The sequence below is a fragment of the Furipterus horrens genome, unplaced genomic scaffold (assembly GCF_987537825.1).
Source record: "Furipterus horrens unplaced genomic scaffold, mFurHor1.1.pri manual_scaffold_8, whole genome shotgun sequence".
Lineage (NCBI taxonomy): Eukaryota > Metazoa > Chordata > Mammalia > Chiroptera > Furipteridae > Furipterus > Furipterus horrens.
In genome coordinates this window covers 110997367-111018742 of record NW_028327178.1, presented here as the reverse complement: position 1 = coordinate 111018742, position 21376 = coordinate 110997367, and the positions used below count along the sequence as shown (strand labels likewise).

The following is a 21376-nucleotide window of genomic DNA, read 5'->3' as shown; positions in this document are numbered from 1 at the left end:
GCTGCCCTATCAAAAGTCACGGGGAGGCGGAAGCACAGGGCAGGAGGGGGAGCCCCTCAGAGGCCTGTGGGTGGGAAGCCCTGGCCCCCAAAGCCGGGGAGAGGAGGTGCCGGGCCGGGCCTGAGGAAGAGGGGCCAAGGCCACCTGGGCACATGTCCTGGGAGCTCCTGCACCACATGTGCCCCGTCCCCGAGGTGAGAGCCCTGAGCAGCAGCCCAGGAGCCCTGCCTCCTCCAACACCGCCCCCCAGAAAGGGGGGTCAGCAGCTCTCAAGAACCACCCCCCACACCGCACGCCTCCCCAGGGAGCCCTGACCCAGCACCCAACACACAAGCTCACGCTACGAGGTCCCTCTCACTGACCCACCCCCTCTTGCCCTCCAGACCATGACGCGGCCTGAAACAGGTGACCTCCAGCAGAGCGCATGGGTCCCTGCCCCAGGACCCCCAGGGGGACAGTCCAGTTTCTCACCTGACCCTGTGGAAACCCTTTGCTTGCTTACAGCCCTTTTTAGCCACAGGAGCCTTGCTTACGAACTCAGTTCTGTGCGGGCCAACATGTCTGGGCGGCAGGCAGGGGTGGTCCCCTCAGGAGGACCCGGGACAGGCACCCGCAGCCCACTTACTTGGCCACAGCCAGCAGCACGTGGGGGTCGTGCTCACACTTCTTCAGGGCGTCCACGCTCTTGGTCCTCCGCTGGGGCCTGGCCTCCAGGAAGATGGCTTCTGACCACAGGACGCCTGGGGTTCAGACAGACTCTGCCTCAGAAACCTGCCCGTCCACAGGGCTCCTGCCCGTCCACAGGGCTGCTTAGGGGACACCCATGAAGGTCACATGTGCTCACAGCCCCACTGCCCGTCCAGGCCCCAGCGGCACCAAGGGCACGGACTGGACCAGTTTCTGGGGAGGACTGGGCCAAAGTTACAACAGGCTTCATTTGCACAGACTCAGTAACGTCCCGTCTGAGAACTTACTGTAGGAAAACAATCAGAGCAGCCAGTAAAGACTCACGCAAAAAGGGAGCAATAGTGAATTAACAGAAATGGAGCAGCCAGCGAGCTGGGATTTCTCGCATGTTTACAAAACTTAATGCAGCCACTAAAAATTTACATCCTTGAAAATTCAACGATAATGGAAGATTATCCCTAAGTTTTCAGCTTAAAATAAAAGCCACGAAACTAAACATACTGCACGGCTTCACAAATAAGCTCAAAAGTATGATTTCTGACCACAGGGCTTACAGGGGACTTCCGTATCATTTTTACTCCACACCTGTTTATACCACGTGTGCACCACTCTACAGGGCTGGGGAGAAATAAACCTAGAGAAAAAGGGGCACCACTGACACGCGGACTGCAGTTCCCACGTCCCAACGACCACGTGCAGCGACCCTCCTGATGGGGTGAGTCCATGCACAGAGCGCCGTCAACTCTGCTGAACCCAGGACCGCCCCCGGGCGCCGGGGCCCTCACCGGAGCTGGGGCACTCCTGCAGCGCCTTGGCCATGAGCGTGTTGGCGATGTTCTTCAGTCCCGCACGGTACTCCAGCCTCACGGACTCCAACCTGAGGACAGAGGCCCAAGAGGGAGGTCGATAGCCAACCACAGAGCCACCTGCTGCTGCGAACAGCAGGGAGACACCGGCGCCACAGGCCGCGGGAGACCTAGACCCCGATCCCACTCAGGGCAGTGTGGGTGGCAGGATGACAGACAGGCATGCAGGGGCCGCGGGTGCGCACCACCGTGGGGTCTCCTTCAGCTGCCCACTGCCTGCCCTGGCCCTGACACTTGCAGGCCCTCATGGTGCCTCTGCACAGGCTCCTGCGGGTGGGACGCCATCTTCACTGACAAACTCCTGCCCGTCCCTCAAGGTCTTGCCCTGACATCACCTCTTCTCTGGAGTTGCTCCTGAGCCCCCATCCCCAGCTCCTGGCTCCCTGGACACCCTCTCGCAGAGGGCAGCCCAGACCGCAGCAGCCCACCTCCAGGCCCATCTGAGCACCAGGGCCGAATCCTACAAAGGAAGAGGCCACGGCTCCCCATGGCCGGCACCTCCCACTCTTCCCACGGAGCCTGAGCTGAAAACGCTGTGCCCAGCTGCACAAGCCACTGGTGAGGGCGCCCCCAAGTGCGAGCCGGGCCCGAGACTCACCACAGGGCAGGGTTCTTCGGGTTCTTCAGGCGAGACTTCTCCAAAATGGCCCGAGCTCGGGTCAGCTGCCCGATCTTCTCCTCCAGCCGGGAAAGCAAAAGCCACAGGGGTGTGGAATGCGGACATTTCTTCAACTGCGGCCAAAAAGAACAAACGTGTTCAAACATGTTAAGAGAAGAATGGGATGGGCTAGTGCCAGGGAGGGACTGTGACAGCCGTGACTGCTCTTCAAGCCAGGAGAACAGGGTTGCCTGTGCCCACAGAGACGACCCACACTGCATGGCTCGGCTGGAGGCTTTATGTGCGTGGCTGCAGTCTACACCTGTGCCCACGGATGTGTGCGTGCAACTGTCACAGGGTGTTTACGCTCATGGCTGTGGTCTGCAGACGTGTACAGAAGTGTGCGCGTAAGCTGTGTACAGAGTTGTGTACTGACACACGTAGCTATGATCTGCACACGTGTGTACTGGTGTGTGTGCGCGCAGCTGTGTAGTGTGTATATACCTGGCCATGTACAGGGTGTGTGTGTTCACATGCAGGGTTGTGGTCTGCACACATGCATCCAGGGGTGTGCTGGTGTGCACAACGCAGCCTGGACACTGGAGGGGCTGTAACCCAAGCACACACGGCTTCGAGGGGCCTCCTGGAGCCTGGGGAGCATGGAGACTGTCAGCAGAGCCCAGAAGCAAGAGCCCTGCTCTGAGTGAGGGACAAAGGCCCAGCAGGGGCCTGAGCAGGCGCTGCCCGCTGGTCCCCCGTGTGTGCAGCATGCAGAGCTTACCCCCTGGCTGTAGGCCTCCCGGGCCCTGTCCGTCAGCTCGGCTTGCTCCTCGATCTGCCCCTTCATCATCCACAGCTTGGGAAAGTCTTCGTAGTGCCGCAGGGCCTCCTCGCACAGCTCCTGGGCAGCCTCAATGTTCCCCAGCACCCACTCCAGCTTCACGGACTTCATGAACACCTGGGGGAGGCACGCGTCAGGCAGGGGCCCCGCCCTCACCCCTCTACACTGGACAGCCGGTCAGCCAGGCGGTGGCCCTGCCTCAGCCCTGGGCCTGGCTGGCACCTCTGTGGTTATGCCTCACGTCACAGAGCAGGTCACCTTAAGTGCTGTTTGTCCTGCTGCACTTAGGTACCTCGTAAGCTATCTGGTAGCCGGGGGACGAGGTGGGGCAGCGCACATGAAGGAACCTGGAGCGTCACGGCCTCACGCTGCGGGGCGACGGGTGGCCGGAGCGCTCTACTCACCCGGGCAGTGGGGGCGCTGCTCCGGGCCTTGGCCAGCAGCCGCCGGGCCCGCTCGTACTCATTGTTCTCCGACTCCAGCTTCACGGCCGCCAGCCAGATCTCCTCGCTGTTGGGGTTGGCCTGGGCGGCGAGCACAGACGCGTCAGGGTGGGCTCAGGACAAGAGCGGGCAGGGCAGGGCCCACTTAACAACAGCAGTCCTCCCGGGAGTCATGTCACCCCTCCTGTCGCAATGCAGTCCCGTCCAAGCAGAGTCCGGCCCAGGAAGCTGCCTTGAGCGGCCTCACTGTGTGGACAAGCAGCCTTGCCAGCGCACAGGGACAAGGCCAGCAGCTGCAGAGCCTTCGCCTCCGGGACCCCCTAAACCCGTATAGCCTCTCAGAGCCAGAGTGGGTCCCGCACGTCCTACCCCTGGGGATCAGCCACATCCAGTCCTGCTCTTTCCTGCACCTGGTAACAGAAATGGCCACCCCAGTGTGTCCACGTGGGATCCACAGGATGCCCAGGGCATTGCTGCTGGTGTGGAGAGAACTCCCAAGGGTCAGAACTCAGCCACAAGCTACATGTGGGTGGTGGCCTCAGAACCCCGAGAGCACACCTGCCACACCCATGCTGACTGTGCCCGACATGTGGCGCCACGGCAATAGGCCGCGAGGCCCGGGCAGCTGGCGGGGGACCCGACGGCTCCATCGGACAACAGACAGAATGGCCAGCTCCAGGCCAGGCCCCTCCCACAAGCTCTGTCCTGCCAACCCGAGTCACAGGAGCAGACCAGCCCTGACACAGCACTGCCTAGTGTATAGGAAAGGGTGCTGCGAACTGCTGGCTAACACCCATGTGGCCATGAGGCATTAGGATGTCACATGGGATGACACAAATGAGGCCCATCAGCCACAGTGAGCCTGGCAGGGTGTCACTGTGTCACCTGGCTCACGAGTCATCCTGAGCGCAGACTCCAGGCCCAGGCCTCCTCCTCCCAGGACAGGGCAGCCCCATTTCCATGGCAGGGCCCAGCCATCACTGGCTCCTATGCTCCGTCCCTGCTGGGGAGTGCTGCCTGTCTGCCCTGTGTTCCGGGACATTGAGCCTGTGGTCACACTGGGTGTTGGTGGCCAGCAGCCGGGCCGCTGTCGCCACTGTCCTGCTCTGTGCATCCTGACCATGCGCACCCCGCCCTGGAGGTGCGAGAGCACAGATGTCTGCGTGCACGCCAGCCACACCCACCTGGAAGGCCAGAGCCAGGATGCTCCTCGCCGCGGGCACGTCGCCCGCCAGCCACTTGGACTTGGCGCCCATGAGCCACAGCACCTCGGCCTTGGGGCAGTGGGCCACAGCCCGCTGCAGCAGCGCCTCCAGGGACTCCCTGCAAGACAGGGCCACGGCATGGGTGCCACAGGGACCGTTACCGCTCCAACGTTCGGTGCGGTGAATGATTTACCAGGTTTACAATGGGGAGAGAGTGGGGAAACCTTTTCTCTCCATAAAGGCTCTAAATACAACCACGAAGAGGGCGCAACAAAGCAGCGCATTGTTTAAGCAGCGGAACCCGAAGGAGGAACTGCTTAGGAGCCCCTTTTACAGCCGTGTGTCCTGTGGGAGCGGCAATGCCACGGTCTGGGTGACAGAAAAGGCCTTTTCATCTTCAACCGCAGATCCGCCGATAAAGACCACGGCCTCGGTCTACTCTCTGGCATCCAGAGAGACCGTCTTATTAGACCAAGTAATTTCAGGTCACTATTGAGCAAGAAGACCGCCAGCCACGGCACCAGGTGCGAAGCTCACAGCCTCTTTTCTACACCATACGGCACAGGTGACCCTTCAGACCTGAGCAGCAAGATGAAGGGATGCGTGTGCAGGGCAGCCTGACAACACCCAACCCCGGGACCGAGACCCTGGAGCCAGGCGCCCACCCCCACGCCACCCTGGGACTTGGCCAGAGGCGAGGAGGGGCTGCTCTGAGGCCACGGCTGGGGGACAGGCTCTGCTCCAAACGGGCTGCCCGATGGGAACCTGCACAGGGCGAGCGAGCCCGACCATCTCAACACGACCGCAAAGGCGTCGACTCCAAACACGAAGCAGCTGGCAGGAGCCAGGAGGGGCAGGGGCACGACGACGCTAAGCAGACGGAAGGACCAGATACAGGGCTCAGGGCTCCCAGCTGCAGCCCTGGTGGGATCGGCGAGGCCCAGTCGGCCCGGCCCGGGCACCGCGGGAGAGGGTGCGCGCAGATGTGAGCCCAGTGCCCCGGGAGCCCACTCACCACCAGGAATTGCAACACCTAATCTAATCAGCACTTGCGGCCAATGAGGCAAACCCGAAAGGTTTTTCCAATTAGGGCACAATTAGGGAAAACTGTCACGGACCCCCTCAGAGCACAAAGCCAGCGCAGCTGAAATGAAAACCATGCGCGCCTGGGCCCAGATGCTACCCCACCCACGCTGCTGAAGCCAGAGCTGGAGAGGCGTGGGGCTCTGGGCTCCCGCACCCAGCACCCTGGGAGCTCGGCTGCAGGTGCTTCACTTTGGCAGACCAGCCGTGGAGCCTCAGCTTCTCAACCACAGGGCAGTGGCACTCCTGTAGCAAAAGGAGCCACAGAGATGGCGCCTGCTGCCAAGTCCCAGGTGAGGGGCTCGCCCACCTGCAGGGAACACGGCACAGCCTAGAGCGGGAGGTGTGGTCGGCACGGGGCCACCCGTCTCCCCACAAACCTGGTGCCATGGTTCTTCTCGAAGTACGCAGCGCGCAGCCACACGCTCTTCTTGCTGGGGAACACCTGCAGGGCGTAGGCGTATATGGCTCGTGCACACTCCAGCGCGTTGTGGGCCACACACTGGAAGAGAGACGGGCGTGAGTGGCATCTCTGTGGCAGCTTCCCCGAGGGGACGCCCTCTGCTCGAGCCGAGCGGCAGCAGGGCCCCCCCAGGAGGTGGGGCGCGAGCCGGCAGGGCACGACGGGCTGCCCACCTTTCCTGCACTTGGGCTGCTGCTGAGCTGGGCGGGCCTGGGGCCACATGCCAGGCACAGCAGTGCCTTTTTCAAAATCTGTGCAGTCCTCATTCCCAAGTGGAAGTCCCACTCCACGTGACCCCACCACTCAGGAGAGCACGGCCTCGCGCACGTCCCGCCTCCCCTAGGGGCGCTCCCTCACTCAGGTGGGGCCCCCAGCAGGCATGGCTGCCTGCAGCGACACCTCACGGGAGCACTGAGCCTCACGGAGGACGACGTCAGTGCCCGGCACAGACCTCAGGGCCAGGCACACACTCCAGACGCTCCAGGTTCTCTCGTGCTGAGGGGCTTGTATCTCGGGGTGCACTGCGTGGGCAGGCCTCGCACAGGGGCCCCGAGCCGCCAAGGCCACTTCCTGCATCAACAGCTGCCCCTCTGGGAAGCCCACTAATAAGCCTCCTGGTGTTCAAGGGCCACAGAGTGGAAATGGGCGAGGAGAACAAAGAGCAGCAACGCAGCTAAGACCTCCTCATCCAGACTGGGTCCCTCCTTGGTCCTGGGGCCTCAGTGGCATCAGCTGCCACAACAACCAGGAAGGGCCCTGCCGTGGCCACGTCCCGATCAGGAGCGTCTGGGGACGGGAAGGAGGCCGCCAGCTCGAACCGGGGCCCACGACAGCCGGCCTGCACCCTCTCCATGGCTTCTGACCGAGGTCCTGGAGGCCAATGGCGAAGGCTCTGAGGCCTCGTGCCCAGGTCCTGGGTGGGGCCCGGCCAGGCCCGCCAGGTGGAGGCGGCACCAGGCAGACCTTCCACGTGTCAAGCACAGCCACCCACGTCCTCTCCAGGACAATGAGCCCCGTGAAGGACCGCCACACCCACTCCAGCGTGTGGAAGACAACAAAACTGGGAGCTGCGGACCCTCCTCCGCGCGTTGCCCGTGGCCCCCAGCGCCCCACCCCCAGCCCCGCACAGCAGAAGCAGCAGGGAGAGCAGACGGGTACCACGCCTGCAGCACGGGGGGCCACAGACGCCCAGCACCTGGGCTGGCCTTTCACGTGGTTGGGTTTTCTTCTAGTACAGAAAATGTGTGGGTGTTCATTAAGCCATTCTTCCCACTTTTATATGTTGTAAATATTACGTGAATAAGAAACTTTTAAAGAAACGTCACAGCTAGCCTGCGTCTTGCTCCCCCTGATGAACCGAGTGTGCGTTCAGTGTGCACATGGCCATCGGCAGGCCGGCAGGCCCCGCAGCCGGGCCACCGCCAGCATCTGCGCTCAGGGCCGCGGCACACACAGGACTCGGGACAAGGCTGCGTGGGCGCCACACGGACGACGGCCACAGTAGACAGAACTCTACAGGGTGGACTGGGAACCTCTCGTCTCTCCCAGTGTAAAGTGCACACCCACATGAATGAGGGGGAGGAAAGCTTTTCCTTACTGGTGGTTCCTACTAATAAACTCTAATCAAATGCAGAAGAAACGATGTTTAGAAAATCTCCATTTGGCAAATACCACAGTAACAAATAACAAAGGCCAAGAACACTGTTAAAGGACCCACGAACTAGCAGGTCAAAGTTTGGTGAGAAATAAGCTACCTGCACAGTCTCCAAGTGTCTCCCCACGAAACACGATTAAGTAAAAGGAAACAGAGCGGGGAGAGAGCCTGGCATGTGCCACCCGAGCAAGTCATTCAAGGGCACAGACACAGAGCCTCGCCGGAGACACGGGGGAGGCTGGATCGAGGGGGCCAGGGAGCAGAGCCCGGGCAGAGCCCTCCCACAGGCCACCCAGGCCATGGGGACCCAGGCATGGGACCCTGGCAGCTACTCGACAGGACCTGGCCGAGCCAACGGGTGAAATTTGAATCACGCCTGCAAGTTACGTAACAGTGCCTAAGGTTAATTTCCTGACTTTGACGGCTGTGCTGAGGTTGTGCAAGAGAACGTCCGCTTTCAGAGGCATGCACACACAGAGGCTGGGGTGGACAGGGTATGACAGTGACAACTCGCTCCCGAACGACTCAGAAGTGGCCTGGGGCGTGGGCCCGTGTGCACGCACGCCCAGGTGGGGAACGAAAAAGCCAAGGTAGCAAAACGGGTAAATCTGATGGAATCTGGGTGAGAGGCATGGAAGGATTCTTGTTCCAGTTTTGCTACTTTTCTGTAAGGCTAAAATTACCTCAAAATAAAAAGCTACAAAGGGAGCTACATGTGAGGTATAAAATACTCAATTCGTCTATTGACTCTGACCCCACAACAGAAACCTTTTCTAAGGAAATGATCTCAAAGCAGCCAAAAGCTTTGTGTGCAAAACGTTTTCCGAGTGCAGTTTGTCACAGAGCTGACCCCGGGAGGGGACCAGCTAAGGGCCGCATGGCCTAGAGTCCAGCCTCCTGGAGCCCCGCAGGTCACGGGCACTCACAAAGCAGCGCTCTGCGTGAACGTGGGTTAAAAAAAGCGACCCCTCACGACCGCAACCACATCTGAAAAGTCAGCGGATCACAGGGGTTTCCCAGCCCACACCCCAGGGGCCTGCGGTTCCGCACAGACTGCAGCCCACGGGCCAGACTCACGCTGTCGGCGTCCTCCATCCAGGTGTGCTTCCGGTCCTCCTCCTCGATCCCGATGCCGATCACGGCTCGCATGACTGCCTGGCAGGTGGCCACGCTCCCAGCCTTATCACACTCCTCGGCATCCTGGAAGAGGGACACAGAGCTGCAGGAGCCCGAACGCTGAGAACCAAGCGCCCGCGCTGTGGGATGGGGGCGCTGAGGGTTCTGACCGGGTCCATCCTGCTCCCTGGTGCGCCATCCTGCCACCGGCAGGTCAAGGCTGACAGACACCCAAGGACAGAATGCAGCGGCCCCACCTGCTAGACACATACTCCGTGAGCACCCCGGCCTGCACAGGCTGCAGTGGGCAGCTCAGTGTCTGGTAAGAGGCTCCTACACTAGAGAAGCTTCCAAAGAAGCTGGAGAAAAAGAGAATTTCACACCCACTTGTTTCTGCGGGTCTGGAAGAAACACTCCAACCAGACAGACACACCTGTCAGGACGCAAGAAGCCCCGCAGAAAGAGGGTGAGACAGAGGCCTGGGGGTGGCCAACACACTCGCGTGACAAAGCAAGGGACATGGGTGCTCGCACAGGGCTGAGCAGCACACCTGACCACCTCCCCCGGTGGGAATTTCCATTTTTTCTCAAAATAAGAACGGAGCAATTCCACTTGAAAGAATTTGTCTTACAGACACATTCACACCCGTGCCAAACACCACCACACGAGCACAGGATGCCGCAGCAGCACCACTGGTCACGGAAAAGCTGGAGCTGTGCACTGTCTCCATCGCCAAGGACCTGCGACATGGTCAGGCTGGCGGCTGCAGAGCGGGCGGAGCCAGCTGGACCCGACCCAGGGCTTCCCCGATGGACCCAGAGGAGAAATGAGCTCAGTGGCCTAACTGGAGCCCCTCGGGCCCTGAGAGCATCAGAGAAGTCCCCGGGGAGAGCAGAGCTAAGGGCGAAGCCCGCAGAGAAGGTGATGACAGTACAGCAAGACCAGTGATGAGCAAAGAGGTGTGGTGGCAAATCAGCGGGGCGGGCCCCAGCGCAACTCCAGGCCTGCTGCGGTGCGGCGGAGGCCCGGGGTCAGCGCCAGAACGAGCCACACGCCCGTTTAGAAAGGGCCCTGACTGCCGAGTGGTCAGCAGGAGGCTCGCTGGAAGGTGCTCTGCTGAGGGCGGCGGCAGCGGCGGAACCAGGAGAGACGTGCAGACCAACCGAGCTGCTCTGGGCGTGGGGCGCGAGAGAAAGCGGTCAGCGATGTTGCGCAAGGTGAGGAAGACCAAGGTCAAACCAGAGGTGCTCAGGGGTGCGGGGCAGGGCTGCGTTCTGGGCTGGGGAGCACCCAGAAAGCATAATCCACACGTGGCTGGGTGTGTGTGTGTTCTTTTTAAAAAACATAAGTTCTAATTACTTTCACATCAAGTTTCTTTTCTAGTTTATTGATTTGAGAGAGACATTGGTTTGTTGTTCCACTTATTTATGTATCATTGGTTACTTCTCGTACATGACCCGACCGGGGATTGAACCCACAATGTTCCAACCAACTAGCTACCTAGCCAGGGCTGTAAACAATTCTCAGCCACAGGTGACATGAGATCACCAAAATGGTGAGCACAGAAAAGTCTTAAAATGGGGCTCAGGGCCAAACCATCAAGTCACTCAGAACACGGGGCAAGCAGGAAACCAGCACCGGAGCCCCCAGTGCGCGAGCACACGGGTGTGACCACGGTGCAGGTGGCAGGGCCTGTGCTGAGCTCGGGAAGGCCTGCAGCAGCCATGGAGGGGAGTGAGAGGGCACAGACTACGTGCCGCTGAGCAGGGTCAGCACACGGCAGGACTCAGTGAACGGTGACTTGGCTCAGGAAGCCAAATACCCAGAAGTGCTGATGCCCCCTGCAGGCACCAACCTGGAAGGGCTGACGTGACCCTGGTGGGCGTTCAGACCCTTTGCACCGCGTGCTCCTGGGAGGTAGCAACCACGGAGTTTAAGGGGAGCTTAAACTGAATCAAGCCCCAGCTCAGGCTGCTTTTCTCTGCACACTGGCATAGTCCTGGCGAAGGGTCTGCAGAGGGCGGTCTGGGAGCCCCCAAGGGAGCAGGGGACCTGCCATCACCCCCTGCGATCTCCTTCCTGACAAAAGGGGATGCAGGCTGGCACGGCAGACGGACTCGCTGGGTGCAGCACCTGGAGGGAGGCCAGGAGTGGGAGTCGTGCACAAGGGAACTTCCAGGGGACATAGGGCCCTGCCTCACTCGGCTCGGGAGCAGTGTCCCATGGGGCAGTGAGCTGCCCGAAAGCTCTGAGGACCAGAGGAAGCACGGCCCCTGCCAGCCGAGACCCTCCCTCCTGCAACAGCCAAAACCCTGACAAAACCCACGGAACAGTGGCTGTCCAGACACTGACGCTGTGATGATGGGAGTGAGGACTGAGACGCAAACAGTCTGGGCCCAGGTCCGCCCAGCTCACTACCGGGAGTTTCCGGGCCAGAGAGCAGGGAGACGACCCAGGAGGGGCTGGAGGAAGGGACAGCTCTGAGAGCCCCAGAAGAGTGAGGACGGAGAACACAGGACCGAGCAGGAAAGAGAGGGGACCCCGACACTGGCTCTGCACAGGATGCCCACGAGTCTTCACGGAGCACCAGCCACGCGTGTGCTTGCAGAACCAGCTGGAAGCAAGATGAGGGCGGCCCACAGAGCTCGTGTGGGATCAGGCACAGCCTGCCGACACCAGCCAGACTGGAAACCCCCAAGTGACGCGGGCACTGGCGGAACACAGACAGGTCCCACCTCCACAGGGGACTTAGCCCTCATCTGTCCCAAGCTGATGACTGCTCAGGTCCAAACCAGCAAAGCATCAAAGCCCAACCCAGAGGGTGCAGCATCTCCGATGACGTGACTGCACTCGGCACGGAAGCCCTGAGTGTTTACAGGAAGGCCAAGACATCTAGCACCAAACGAGGGGAAGTTCACCGAACCTGGCAACACATCAAAGAGCCCCGGACAGGAAAGACACAGGAAATGCAACTTAAGTCAGGGACAAACACCCACCCGATCGGCCCAGGTCCCCAGTGTGAAGCAGAGGCACCAAACGTAGAAGACATTTTTAAAAGTTTGAAATTTAATTCCTAGAGGTGAGAAGGACAAAATCTGAGATGAAAGATCCCCTAGAAGAAACAAATAGCAAGTCAGGCATTCAAGACAAGTGGTGAACCTTAAGGACACAGCAAAGCACAACGGAGAGAAGGGAAGGTCGCGTCTACAGCCGCGAGCAGTGCATCCCTGTGCCAGCTGACCCTCCACGTCCAGACCTGCGTCACGAGAGGTTCTGCGCAGGCAGACAGACGAGAAAGAAAAGGCACCCAGACAAGAGGAGAGGAAGCAGAATGTTGTTCGCAGATGACGTGATCGTATATGTAGAAAGAACCCATTAAAACTTTTTCAATTTAGTAAATGATTCCAACAAGGTCACAGCATCCAAGCTCAACACCCAAAAGGCAACTTTAATACCATACACGGTCAACAATCTGAAAATAACATCCGGGATGAATAAAAAGAAACGCTGACCAGAAGCGGAAGATGACCTCAGTCAGTGGGGAGACACCCCAAGGTCACGGGTCAGACGAAGTCCGCCCAGAGGGCCGCAGCCTGCAGACTGACTGGAAGGTTCAGGCCCTCTCCATTCAAAGCCCAGCTGGCTTTTCTGCAGAAACCAGCAAAGTGATCCTAGAAACAGAGAGAGTGCCGCACAGCTGACACAAAGGAAAGGAGGGGACGCCCACCTCCTGACGTAACAGCTTTTGTGACAGGAACAGCGTGGTGCTGGCAGAGACGGGCCTGCGTCTAGCCTGTGTAGTCAGCAGCTCTCCCCACGGAGCCAAGACCACTCACCAGGGACACACAGGGGCTGCGAGCACGGATGTCCCCGTGGAGAAGGAAGTGTGACCCCGACTTCACACGAGACAGGGAAACTAATGTGAGTGGAGACAGAACACCACAAACCCTAGAAGACACAGGAGCCAGTTGGCACGGACAGGGGCCGGGGAGGTTTCTTAGCTACGACCCCTGAAGCGTGAGCTCCAAGGGAAGTCGCGTCGGCTGTGCTCCACCACCCTGAAGGCATCCGTGTCCCATGAGGAGAGTTGGTGGGTGACACATGGAATCGGAGCAGACCTGCCAATCGTGTGTCTGATTCGTGACTTACAGAGAAACGTAAGAAACTCCTGTCCTTCGCTACAACTCGGTAATAAGTAGAAAAAACAAATAAGCAAAGGTAAAAATAAACAACTCGACGTCAGCACAGAGAGACGGTTTACGTGCAACCACGCTAGGATGTGGGTAAACCCTGAGCACCCATGACTGAGAGCCGCCCACGGGAGACAACATGCTGCATGATTCTGCATTGAGGCGAAACGTGCAGAAAACGAAAACGGGGGAGGAAGCAGAAAAGCAAACGTCCAGAGGAGGCAGGCGCCTGCCCAGCGCTGGCGGGGCGACGGCGGGGTCCAGGCCTGCTTCCGGGCTGACGAGACACTTGCAAACTAGACACAGCCACAGAGCTGCACACTTGACGCAAGTTTCACGGAGTGTTAATTACAGCTTAATAACCTGTTAAAATGGAACAGAAGAAATAATTTAAACAGCTATAGGACAGCTTCAAGTGGCCAAGGGAGCCTGGAGGGGAGGCAGGGGACTGAAGAGATAGGAGCAGGGTTTCTGGGTCTGACAGGGCCTATGAACCCACAGATCCCAGAAGCTGGTCTCCACACACGAGAACTACAGCAAAGCATGTTACAAGGTGTCAAAACCAAGGAGAATTTTTTTAATTCAGAAATTAATGTTTCTTAATTAAAAAGTTTTTTAAAAAACTCAACTACATATGAGGAACATGGGTGACAGGAGATTAGTTCCTGGAAATAACATGTGTGAGCAGACAGTGGAGCAGTATCTTTAAAATACTGAACAGAGGAGCGGTCTTGAACAGGAGGGTCCCAGGATGTGGCCTCCCCAGGAGCAGTAGCTCCGGCGCCAACGGGGATGTTCTGAGAGCAGTGGCAGCAACTGTGGCCACGGAGCAGAGGGGTGAAGAGGCCCAGGCCCTCCCCAGTGCCCCACAGCTGGCTGTCCGCCTCCTATGAACCGGGGTGTGATGAAGGGCCCTGCCGGGGCTGACGGATGACTGCCGGGCCCCAGGAGACGCCCCCACCCCCACCGCCCAGAGGGCTCGCCTGCCCAGGGACGCGGAGTAGAAGGGTGCCCGCTGGGTGGCTGGGTGAGAAGACGTAAGAGCCACTGTCTATAGAACAAGTCCCAGGGCAGGAAGAGTGAGAGAAGCCTAAGACTATCTGTCACCCCTCAGATGTGTCCCTTCCACCCACAAAGCCCAGCTGGTGACGTGCCCACACGGCACGCTCTTCGGCGCATCCAGCACCATGGAGTGCAGGGCGTGTGCCGTGCTCCACGACGAGAAGCCGGGCTGTGGTTATGTCAGGAGTGGCCTGTGCCTGCTGCCTTGCCAGCATGGGAGCCTGGCCCCACCCAGAGCCCCAGTCCTGCAAGGACCCATGCAGGGAGGACAAGGCTCTGTGGCCGCCGCCACAGCCGAGCACAGCCAGAGTCCCACCTGGATCCACTGCTCGCGGTTGATCTCCACGCCATTGGCCCGCAGCGAGGTGATGGCCCGGTCGATGATCTTCTCCACCATCTGCGTGTTCCCATTGGCCTCCTCCAGCTTGGCAGCGGTGACCCAGATGTGCCGGTCTGTGGGAATGTTCTCGCGTGCCTTGTTCAAGACCTTGCGGGCATTTTCATAGGTCTCCAGCCTTGCCAGGGCGAGCCAGAGCTGCGTGGAGAGAGTGCCAGAAACTTAGACCACAGGGCAGGCCGCAGCCAGCATGGCGGCCCACGGCACCTCCCCAGGACTCTGAGAGCGCCTGGGGCCCCTGAACGGGGCCCTGAGAGTGACGGCAGCACTTTGACCTCCTCTGATGGCTGCCCAGTTTTGTGTCTGACTTATGGAGTGACGCTCTGCTTAACAGGAGAAGCGACAGCGTCTTGGTCACACACTCCACACACTAGTTAAATGTGTGTCGTGTGCCAGATGCATCTTAGGGGTTGGAACAGAGGTGAGCAGGACATGAGGCAGCTTCATGAGCTGAATGGGGACAGGGTGCTCGGCCTCCGGGAGTTCTCACCCCCCAGCTGGTGACTCTGCAACATTTCATCACAAGTGTGTACAGGCTCTGTTCTTATGTAAATAAATTAGGACTAATTTTGTTTTGAGAATTTCACAATACTCCTTAGGATAATTAAAGACATACTGGATATCACAAAACCAAAGCTAGAAACCACTGCACAGAATGTTGGGAACCAGAATGTTTAACACTAAGGAAACCCAGTGAGACAAAGGGCCGGGCTCACACCGGACCGGCAGGAAGACGCGGCAACAGTTCCTACTGCCCTCTTCCCTCAGGTCCCATTTGCAAACCACGAGTGGCCTTAGGACAGAAGGCAGGCTCCACGCAGAACAGAGCCTCCGCCAGCTCATGGCTGTCCATGGCAGCCTCCCGTGACTTCTCATGGCCACCTGGGTGAGCTCATGCCCAGCTGCGCACAGGCTCCAGACTCGCTCACCTCCACGCTGGTGGGGCAACACTCCACGGCCCGGCTGAGCATGATCCTGGCATCTTCGGGCTCTTCTAGCTCGACGGCTGCCTTCCACAAGCGAACGGAGTTGGGCACGTGCTCCAGGGCTGGGAAAGTCACACAAGAAACCAGGTCACAGAAAAGGGGAAGTGGAGGCAGGCCACCCATGTCCCAGGGCCTCACCTGGGTGCCAGGTCAGGGTAGCAGGCCTACCCTTCCCCAGGGTCCTCCCAGGCCTGGGCACAACAGACGGCCAAGGGAGGCACGTCTCCTTCACCCCATCCACACCCGAGGACCAGTGTTAGAATACAAAGTGACCCAGGCACAAGAAGGTGGTGACCACACCCACGGGGTTGGGAGGCAGGTGGTGGTGTGAGTGAGCAGCACCCAGAAATCAGAGGAAAAGGCACCGGAGACACCCTGAGCGGTGCACTGGCCCAGCTGGTGTGCACCCGAGGGCTGCGCTCTGGCAGGGACACCTCGAGATGCTCGGCCCCGATGGAAAAGAGCAGCCTGGACAGGAAACGCCGCAGAGGCCAGTGCGGCGTGCTGCCTGAGGCCCTGCGCCCAAGGCCTGGCCACGCGGCTGCACAGCTGCCCCGCACTGTGGGCTGGGGGACCTGCCCTTGGTGGGAAGTGGCCTGCCTCCTGTGAGCATGCTGCCTTGGAGACAGAGCCCAAGGCTCAGGCCCACAGATGCAGTCACAGAGGAGGTCACAGAGGACAATGCTGCAGCTCAGGGGTCAGGCACCCGCCCAAGGTCACTCCACCTGCTCAGGTCTCACTAGAAGGGGAAGCTGAAGGCCTCCCCAGAGAGGATTAGGACACCTGCCACACCCACCGGTGATCACAGCAGAGTTCACGTGCCAGAGACCAAGGGTGGGCACAGTGTCCCAGGTCACTGACGGTGTCAACTTCGTTTTCAAAAACCAGATCTTTCAAGCGGGGGCTACCGAGCACTCCCAGGAGCACAGGGAGACAGCGCCAGCTTTGCCCTGGCACCTGGAAACCCTCTCAGGAGGGGAGGGGACCAGGACCAGGCCAGCTGGGGTCCCACACTCTTCCCACCTGAGCGCAGCCTCTGGGCCTCAGGGAGGCCGAGCCCTAAGGACCGGACTGCCTGACCCCGCCTCTGTGCCGCTGCCCCCACATCTAAGGCCAGCTGGACACGCACCCAGGTATCTGGGGGTGGGCCACTCATCACGCTGCAGCAGGGGAAGTTCAGCAGAGCGTTCCTGAGTAAATAACGTTGATTGCCGTGAGTTCAATGTGGTTATTGTTAGGGAGCTGTTTTCTTGGCTGAAAAAATGTAAAAAGTTGATTTCTATAAACCAAAAAAGGTGCTAACATGCTGCCATTGGCCTCATTCTGAAGAGACTGGCCCTCAGCATTTAATGGGCAGTGAGGCTGCAATCGGAAAGCAGACGCAGCAGAAACAGGCTTGCGTGCATGACGTACACGCAGTCAGGGCCACACACAAGGGTGACGCCACTCAGAAACTGTACGTGATCACACCTGCAGGCCTGATGTCACTCAAACAATGTTTCGAAAACAGGAGCTGGAAACCACTAGCTGAAACTGTCCCCAAAGCCACAGACACACCGTATGCTGCCTGCGCCACGCAGCTCACTGTGCATCGGCCCCAACGAGCATCTGCCCAACACAGCCACCAAGAGCGTCGCCCATCACAGGTGTGGCGAAGGCAGGAACACTGTTGCTCGATGCCACAAGGATGAAGGATAGAGGACCCACAGAGCTGCATCCTGGCAGCGATCCCTGGACGGAGTGCATGTCCCTGCCACGCAAACTGTCTGTGGCGCCACATGCCCAAAGGCCCCGCCACACCTGGCCTGCAGCACCAGGCAAGCAAACAGGCATGGCCGCCCGCAGCCTCGCCGGGGCCTCTCAGACGGGAAGGCGCTCACCTAAGGCACAGCTCTGGTGTAGCCACCCAGAAGGACTGCAGATCAAGTGTCACGCAGGGAAGGAGACACGCGACGTCCACAGGGCCTGCGTCAGCGCACCCTCCCCGCACCACCCAGGAGCCCAGAGGCAGACCCTGCACCAGCACTGTCCTCGCCGCCAAGGACGGCCTGGGCCTGGGCCACCGCCCAGCCCACTCCAGGGCACACAGCAGCACCAGGAGGCCCAGCGGAGCGAGGGCAGTGTAGCCCAGCCAGGAGGAGGCCTGCGATGCGCCGCCCACTGAGACCTGAGCAGGGCACTGCCCCTGATGGCACCCCAGGGGGCTCACCTTTCCGAAGAACCCGCTTCTTGGCGCGAATGTCCGTCTCTAACTCTGCTGCCCTGATGTAAATCCTAACAGACTGTGGGAGGTGACGGACAGCTTGGGCCACCACGGCCTTGGCAGTGTCCCCAGGCTGCAACCTGGCTGCTTCTAGCCAGACATCTTCACTCTGGGGCAAACGAGAAGTACGGTGCGGCTGGACACCCTGGCGGATGGATGCACAGCCTCGGGATACAGGGGCTGGCTCCTCAGACCCGCCCCCCGCCCCGGTTTTACAACCCAATAGAAGGACGTTGTCTGGCCTCCAACACAGCTGCCCCACAGACCCACGTGCCGCCCAGGCCTGGGACTCGCTGTGGCACATCTGTTGGGAGGGACAGGCCACCCCCATGTGAGGAGCACAGTGCCCTGCAGAGAGAGGAGCTAATCCAGAAATGGAGGAGACTGATGGCAAGTGGCCATGCATCTGCCTGGGAAGCTCCCGCCCACCCCAAGTCCGGGGCGAGGGTGCACAGGCATCTTCCGTGTCAAGGGGTCTGTCTGCACTTCGTCTGCCCCGGTGGATGGTCACATAGAGGATCTAATCACTCCACCTCCAAAAAACGGTGCAAGATGGCACCAATCTTCAGGGTTTTCCCATGAGGTGGGGCAGAAGAGCTGACCAATCTCGCTCTTTCCAGTCAAGGTCATCCTGCCATCACACTGAGGTGGACAGGCCTTCACCTGGGGAAGACGAGCGGGAGAAACTGTGCTCCCATGCTCACCGGTATCTGTCTTGCCATCTGCAGGTTCAACACCAGCAGGCAGACCGCTTCGCTCTGACCCGAGTCTGCTGCCCCTGCTGGGTCTTGCATGGTACTGAGGGCCCCAGAGGGACCCCACAACGCGCCTTACCTTGGGGCACATTTCCGTCCCCTTCATGATAAGGTTCCGAGCAACTTGCAGCTTCCCGGTGACTTCCTCCAGGCGGGCAGAGGCGATCCAGGCAGGCGGGTGGTGAGGGTTTGTCTCCCGAACAGACTTGAGGAGCAGACGTGCCTTCTTGATGTCACTGCGGGGGCAAGGAGGCAGGGGGTCAGGCTGCCGCGCTGTGCCCAAGCCCAGACACACGTGCCCCCAGGAGATGGTGGCTGCACTGTCAGCACCGCCCCCAGCCTGCTCAGCAGCCATGTGAGCAGACACAGAGCACGAGCATGTCCACGGCCAGTGGGCACGGACCTGTTTTAAGTGGAGAACCAAACACCCCCCTGCGTGTTTCTTAGAGCACCCACATGCTATCTTGGCTGTGGACTTTTCAAAGAAAATCTAGGACGTTCCAGGCAATCGGAGTCCTGCCCCGACCCCCGTCCCTCAGAGCACTCACTTGATGTCCCCTCCGTGGGTGGGGATCATGGAGTTCAAGTCTGTCAGGTAGCCTTTGGGGTCGACCACAGTCTGCCCACTCACAGAGTCCGACACCTGCAAGACAGGCCGGGCCACATGGCTCAGGTGGGCCACAAAGGCTGAGGGGCCCTGAAACCCCTCCCAGCCCTGCCTGCCTGTGGGAACTTTCATCAAGTAGGAACACACCCTAACTGGTCAACAATTTGTGATGATACAAATCTGTACAGAACAAAGATTTACGTCGAAGAAACGAAACCATAAATCCCAGTGGAAAAAAAGTAACCGAATATAAGAAAGGTCTAAAAATGAGTGAAACCCAGGAATCAGAAAAAATTTCAAAATAACAATAAAAATTTATTAAAATCTGCACATACCATTTTATTACTCTACTATTCCCTGTATTTGTTTAAGATTTTTAAAAAAATATTTCACTTACCTATTTTTAGAGAAAAGGAAAAGAGAGAGAAAAACATCAACAGGTTGCCTCTCACACTCCCTCAACCAGGGACCTGGCCCACAACCCAGACTTGTGCCCTGACTGGAAACTGAACTGGCGACCCTGTGGTTCGCAGGCTGGTGCTCAATCCACGGAGCCACACCAGCCAGATATAGTTTTGAATCCTAAAATTACCCAAGTACAAAATAAGCGAAGGGTCCTGGCTGACGCAGAGGACGAAAGGGGCACGACTGGGGGAAGAAGCGCGCATCTCCTTGCCTGCTCTGTCCACAGAGGACCCGCCTGTCTGGGCAGGAGTCTGGAAGACGACCCCCAGGACTTAAAAAGCAGCTGCTTTCCAGCGCGCCCTCAGCGCTCACATAGGAGCACCCAGGGCGAACCGCTGGCATGCGGGTCCTGATGCACACGAGCCCTCTGCGAGGAGCGGGACCAAAGAAGGACTAGCCATCGGAGAGGCTCCCGGCCTGGAAGAGGCAGCCCTGGGACGCCGTGTGCCCCCACAGGGTCTGCACACTGAACACCACGCAATCAGAACCCCAGATACAGGTAAACTGATTCTGAAGTTTATACGGCCAAGGGCAAGCGACCCAGGACTGGCAACAGGATGGCCACGCCAATTGTCAGAGCATGACAGACAGGCCCAGACGGGAATCTGGAGGGGCTGTGGGGGGAGTTCTCGCATCCTCGTGGGCGTGAGAGCCACACGGGAAGAATGCTGGCCCCAGTTCACAGCAGAGCTCCGGGGCAGCAGCAGCCCCGCCTCTACCCCCGTGCCCCCAGAGAGGGGCTTCCAGCGCCACCCGGAAGGGCGGCTGGCTGCACGTGCCAGATCACCATCCTGTCTTTTTCTGAGGACGTCATTTTGGTGACGGAGTACAGGGAGGAAACTTAAACACACCCCCTAAGTGACACAAGCCGATCTGAAAGGCCACACGTTGTATGGTTCCAACTCTGTGACGTTCTGGGAAAGGCAGAGCTGCGGGGACGGTGAGAGAACAGAGGCTGGGGGGGAGGCGGAACTGAGCAGTACACAGGACAAATGCAGGGCAGGGGAAGTGCTCTGTGTGACACTAAGCCCAGGGTCTGTGTGACCCCACGAGTGAACCCGATGTAAACCACGGACGCGGATGACAACGGTGTGCAAATACAGGTTCACCGGCTGTTAACAGTGAACCCCATGGGGGGATACGGGGGGAATCTCTGGACTGTCCTCTCAATTTTGCTGCAAATCTAAAACTGATCCTTAAGAAAAAGTCCTAGAAAAACAAGCAAAGGACTGGAGGAGACATTTCTCCAGGAAGCTACACAAGTGGCCAATGAGCCCAAGAAAAGATGCTCAACATCACTAATCAGGGGAACAAACATGAGCCTACGTCATAGCCATGAGGGAAAACGCCCCGGAGGCCCTGGCTGCTGTGGCTCCGTGGACTGAGTGCCGGCCTGCCAACCGAAGGGAGGTCGCGGGTTCGATTCCCAGTCAGGGCACAGGCCTGGCTTGCGGGCTGGGTCCCCAGTAGGGGGGTGCTCGAGAGGCAGCCGACTGATGCATGTCTTGCACATCGATGTTTCTCTCTTTCTCCCTCTCTTCCTCTTTTAAATAAGTAAAATCTTTAAGAGAGATAATAAACTTTATCGGGTATATATTTACCACAAAGTCACTGTGATGAAGTTTTCCTGAACTAGAACTTTTCTACATTCCCCACAGAGGTCTGGGAGAGCCACAACCTGGAGACGCTTGAAGT

At 59.1% G+C, this 21376-nt stretch overlaps 1 protein-coding gene across 1 annotated transcript in view; it reads right to left on the bottom strand.

Annotated features, from left to right (window-relative positions):
• The window catches only part of PRPF6 (pre-mRNA processing factor 6), a 29105-nt gene that overhangs the window by 1529 nt on the left and 6200 nt on the right, over positions 1 to 21376 (bottom strand). The window contains exons 7-19 of the mRNA XM_090286689.1: positions 19158 to 19252; positions 18689 to 18845; positions 17801 to 17963; positions 15535 to 15653; positions 14525 to 14743; positions 8918 to 9040; positions 6104 to 6225; positions 4620 to 4758; positions 3397 to 3516; positions 2933 to 3109; positions 2152 to 2285; positions 1473 to 1564; positions 626 to 740 (exon numbers count right to left, since the gene is read on the bottom strand). Coding sequence (XP_090142815.1) covers positions 626 to 740; positions 1473 to 1564; positions 2152 to 2285; positions 2933 to 3109; positions 3397 to 3516; positions 4620 to 4758; positions 6104 to 6225; positions 8918 to 9040; positions 14525 to 14743; positions 15535 to 15653; positions 17801 to 17963; positions 18689 to 18845; positions 19158 to 19252 — 1775 coding nt within the window. The remainder of the gene's footprint in view (positions 1 to 625; positions 741 to 1472; positions 1565 to 2151; positions 2286 to 2932; positions 3110 to 3396; positions 3517 to 4619; positions 4759 to 6103; positions 6226 to 8917; positions 9041 to 14524; positions 14744 to 15534; positions 15654 to 17800; positions 17964 to 18688; positions 18846 to 19157; positions 19253 to 21376) is intronic.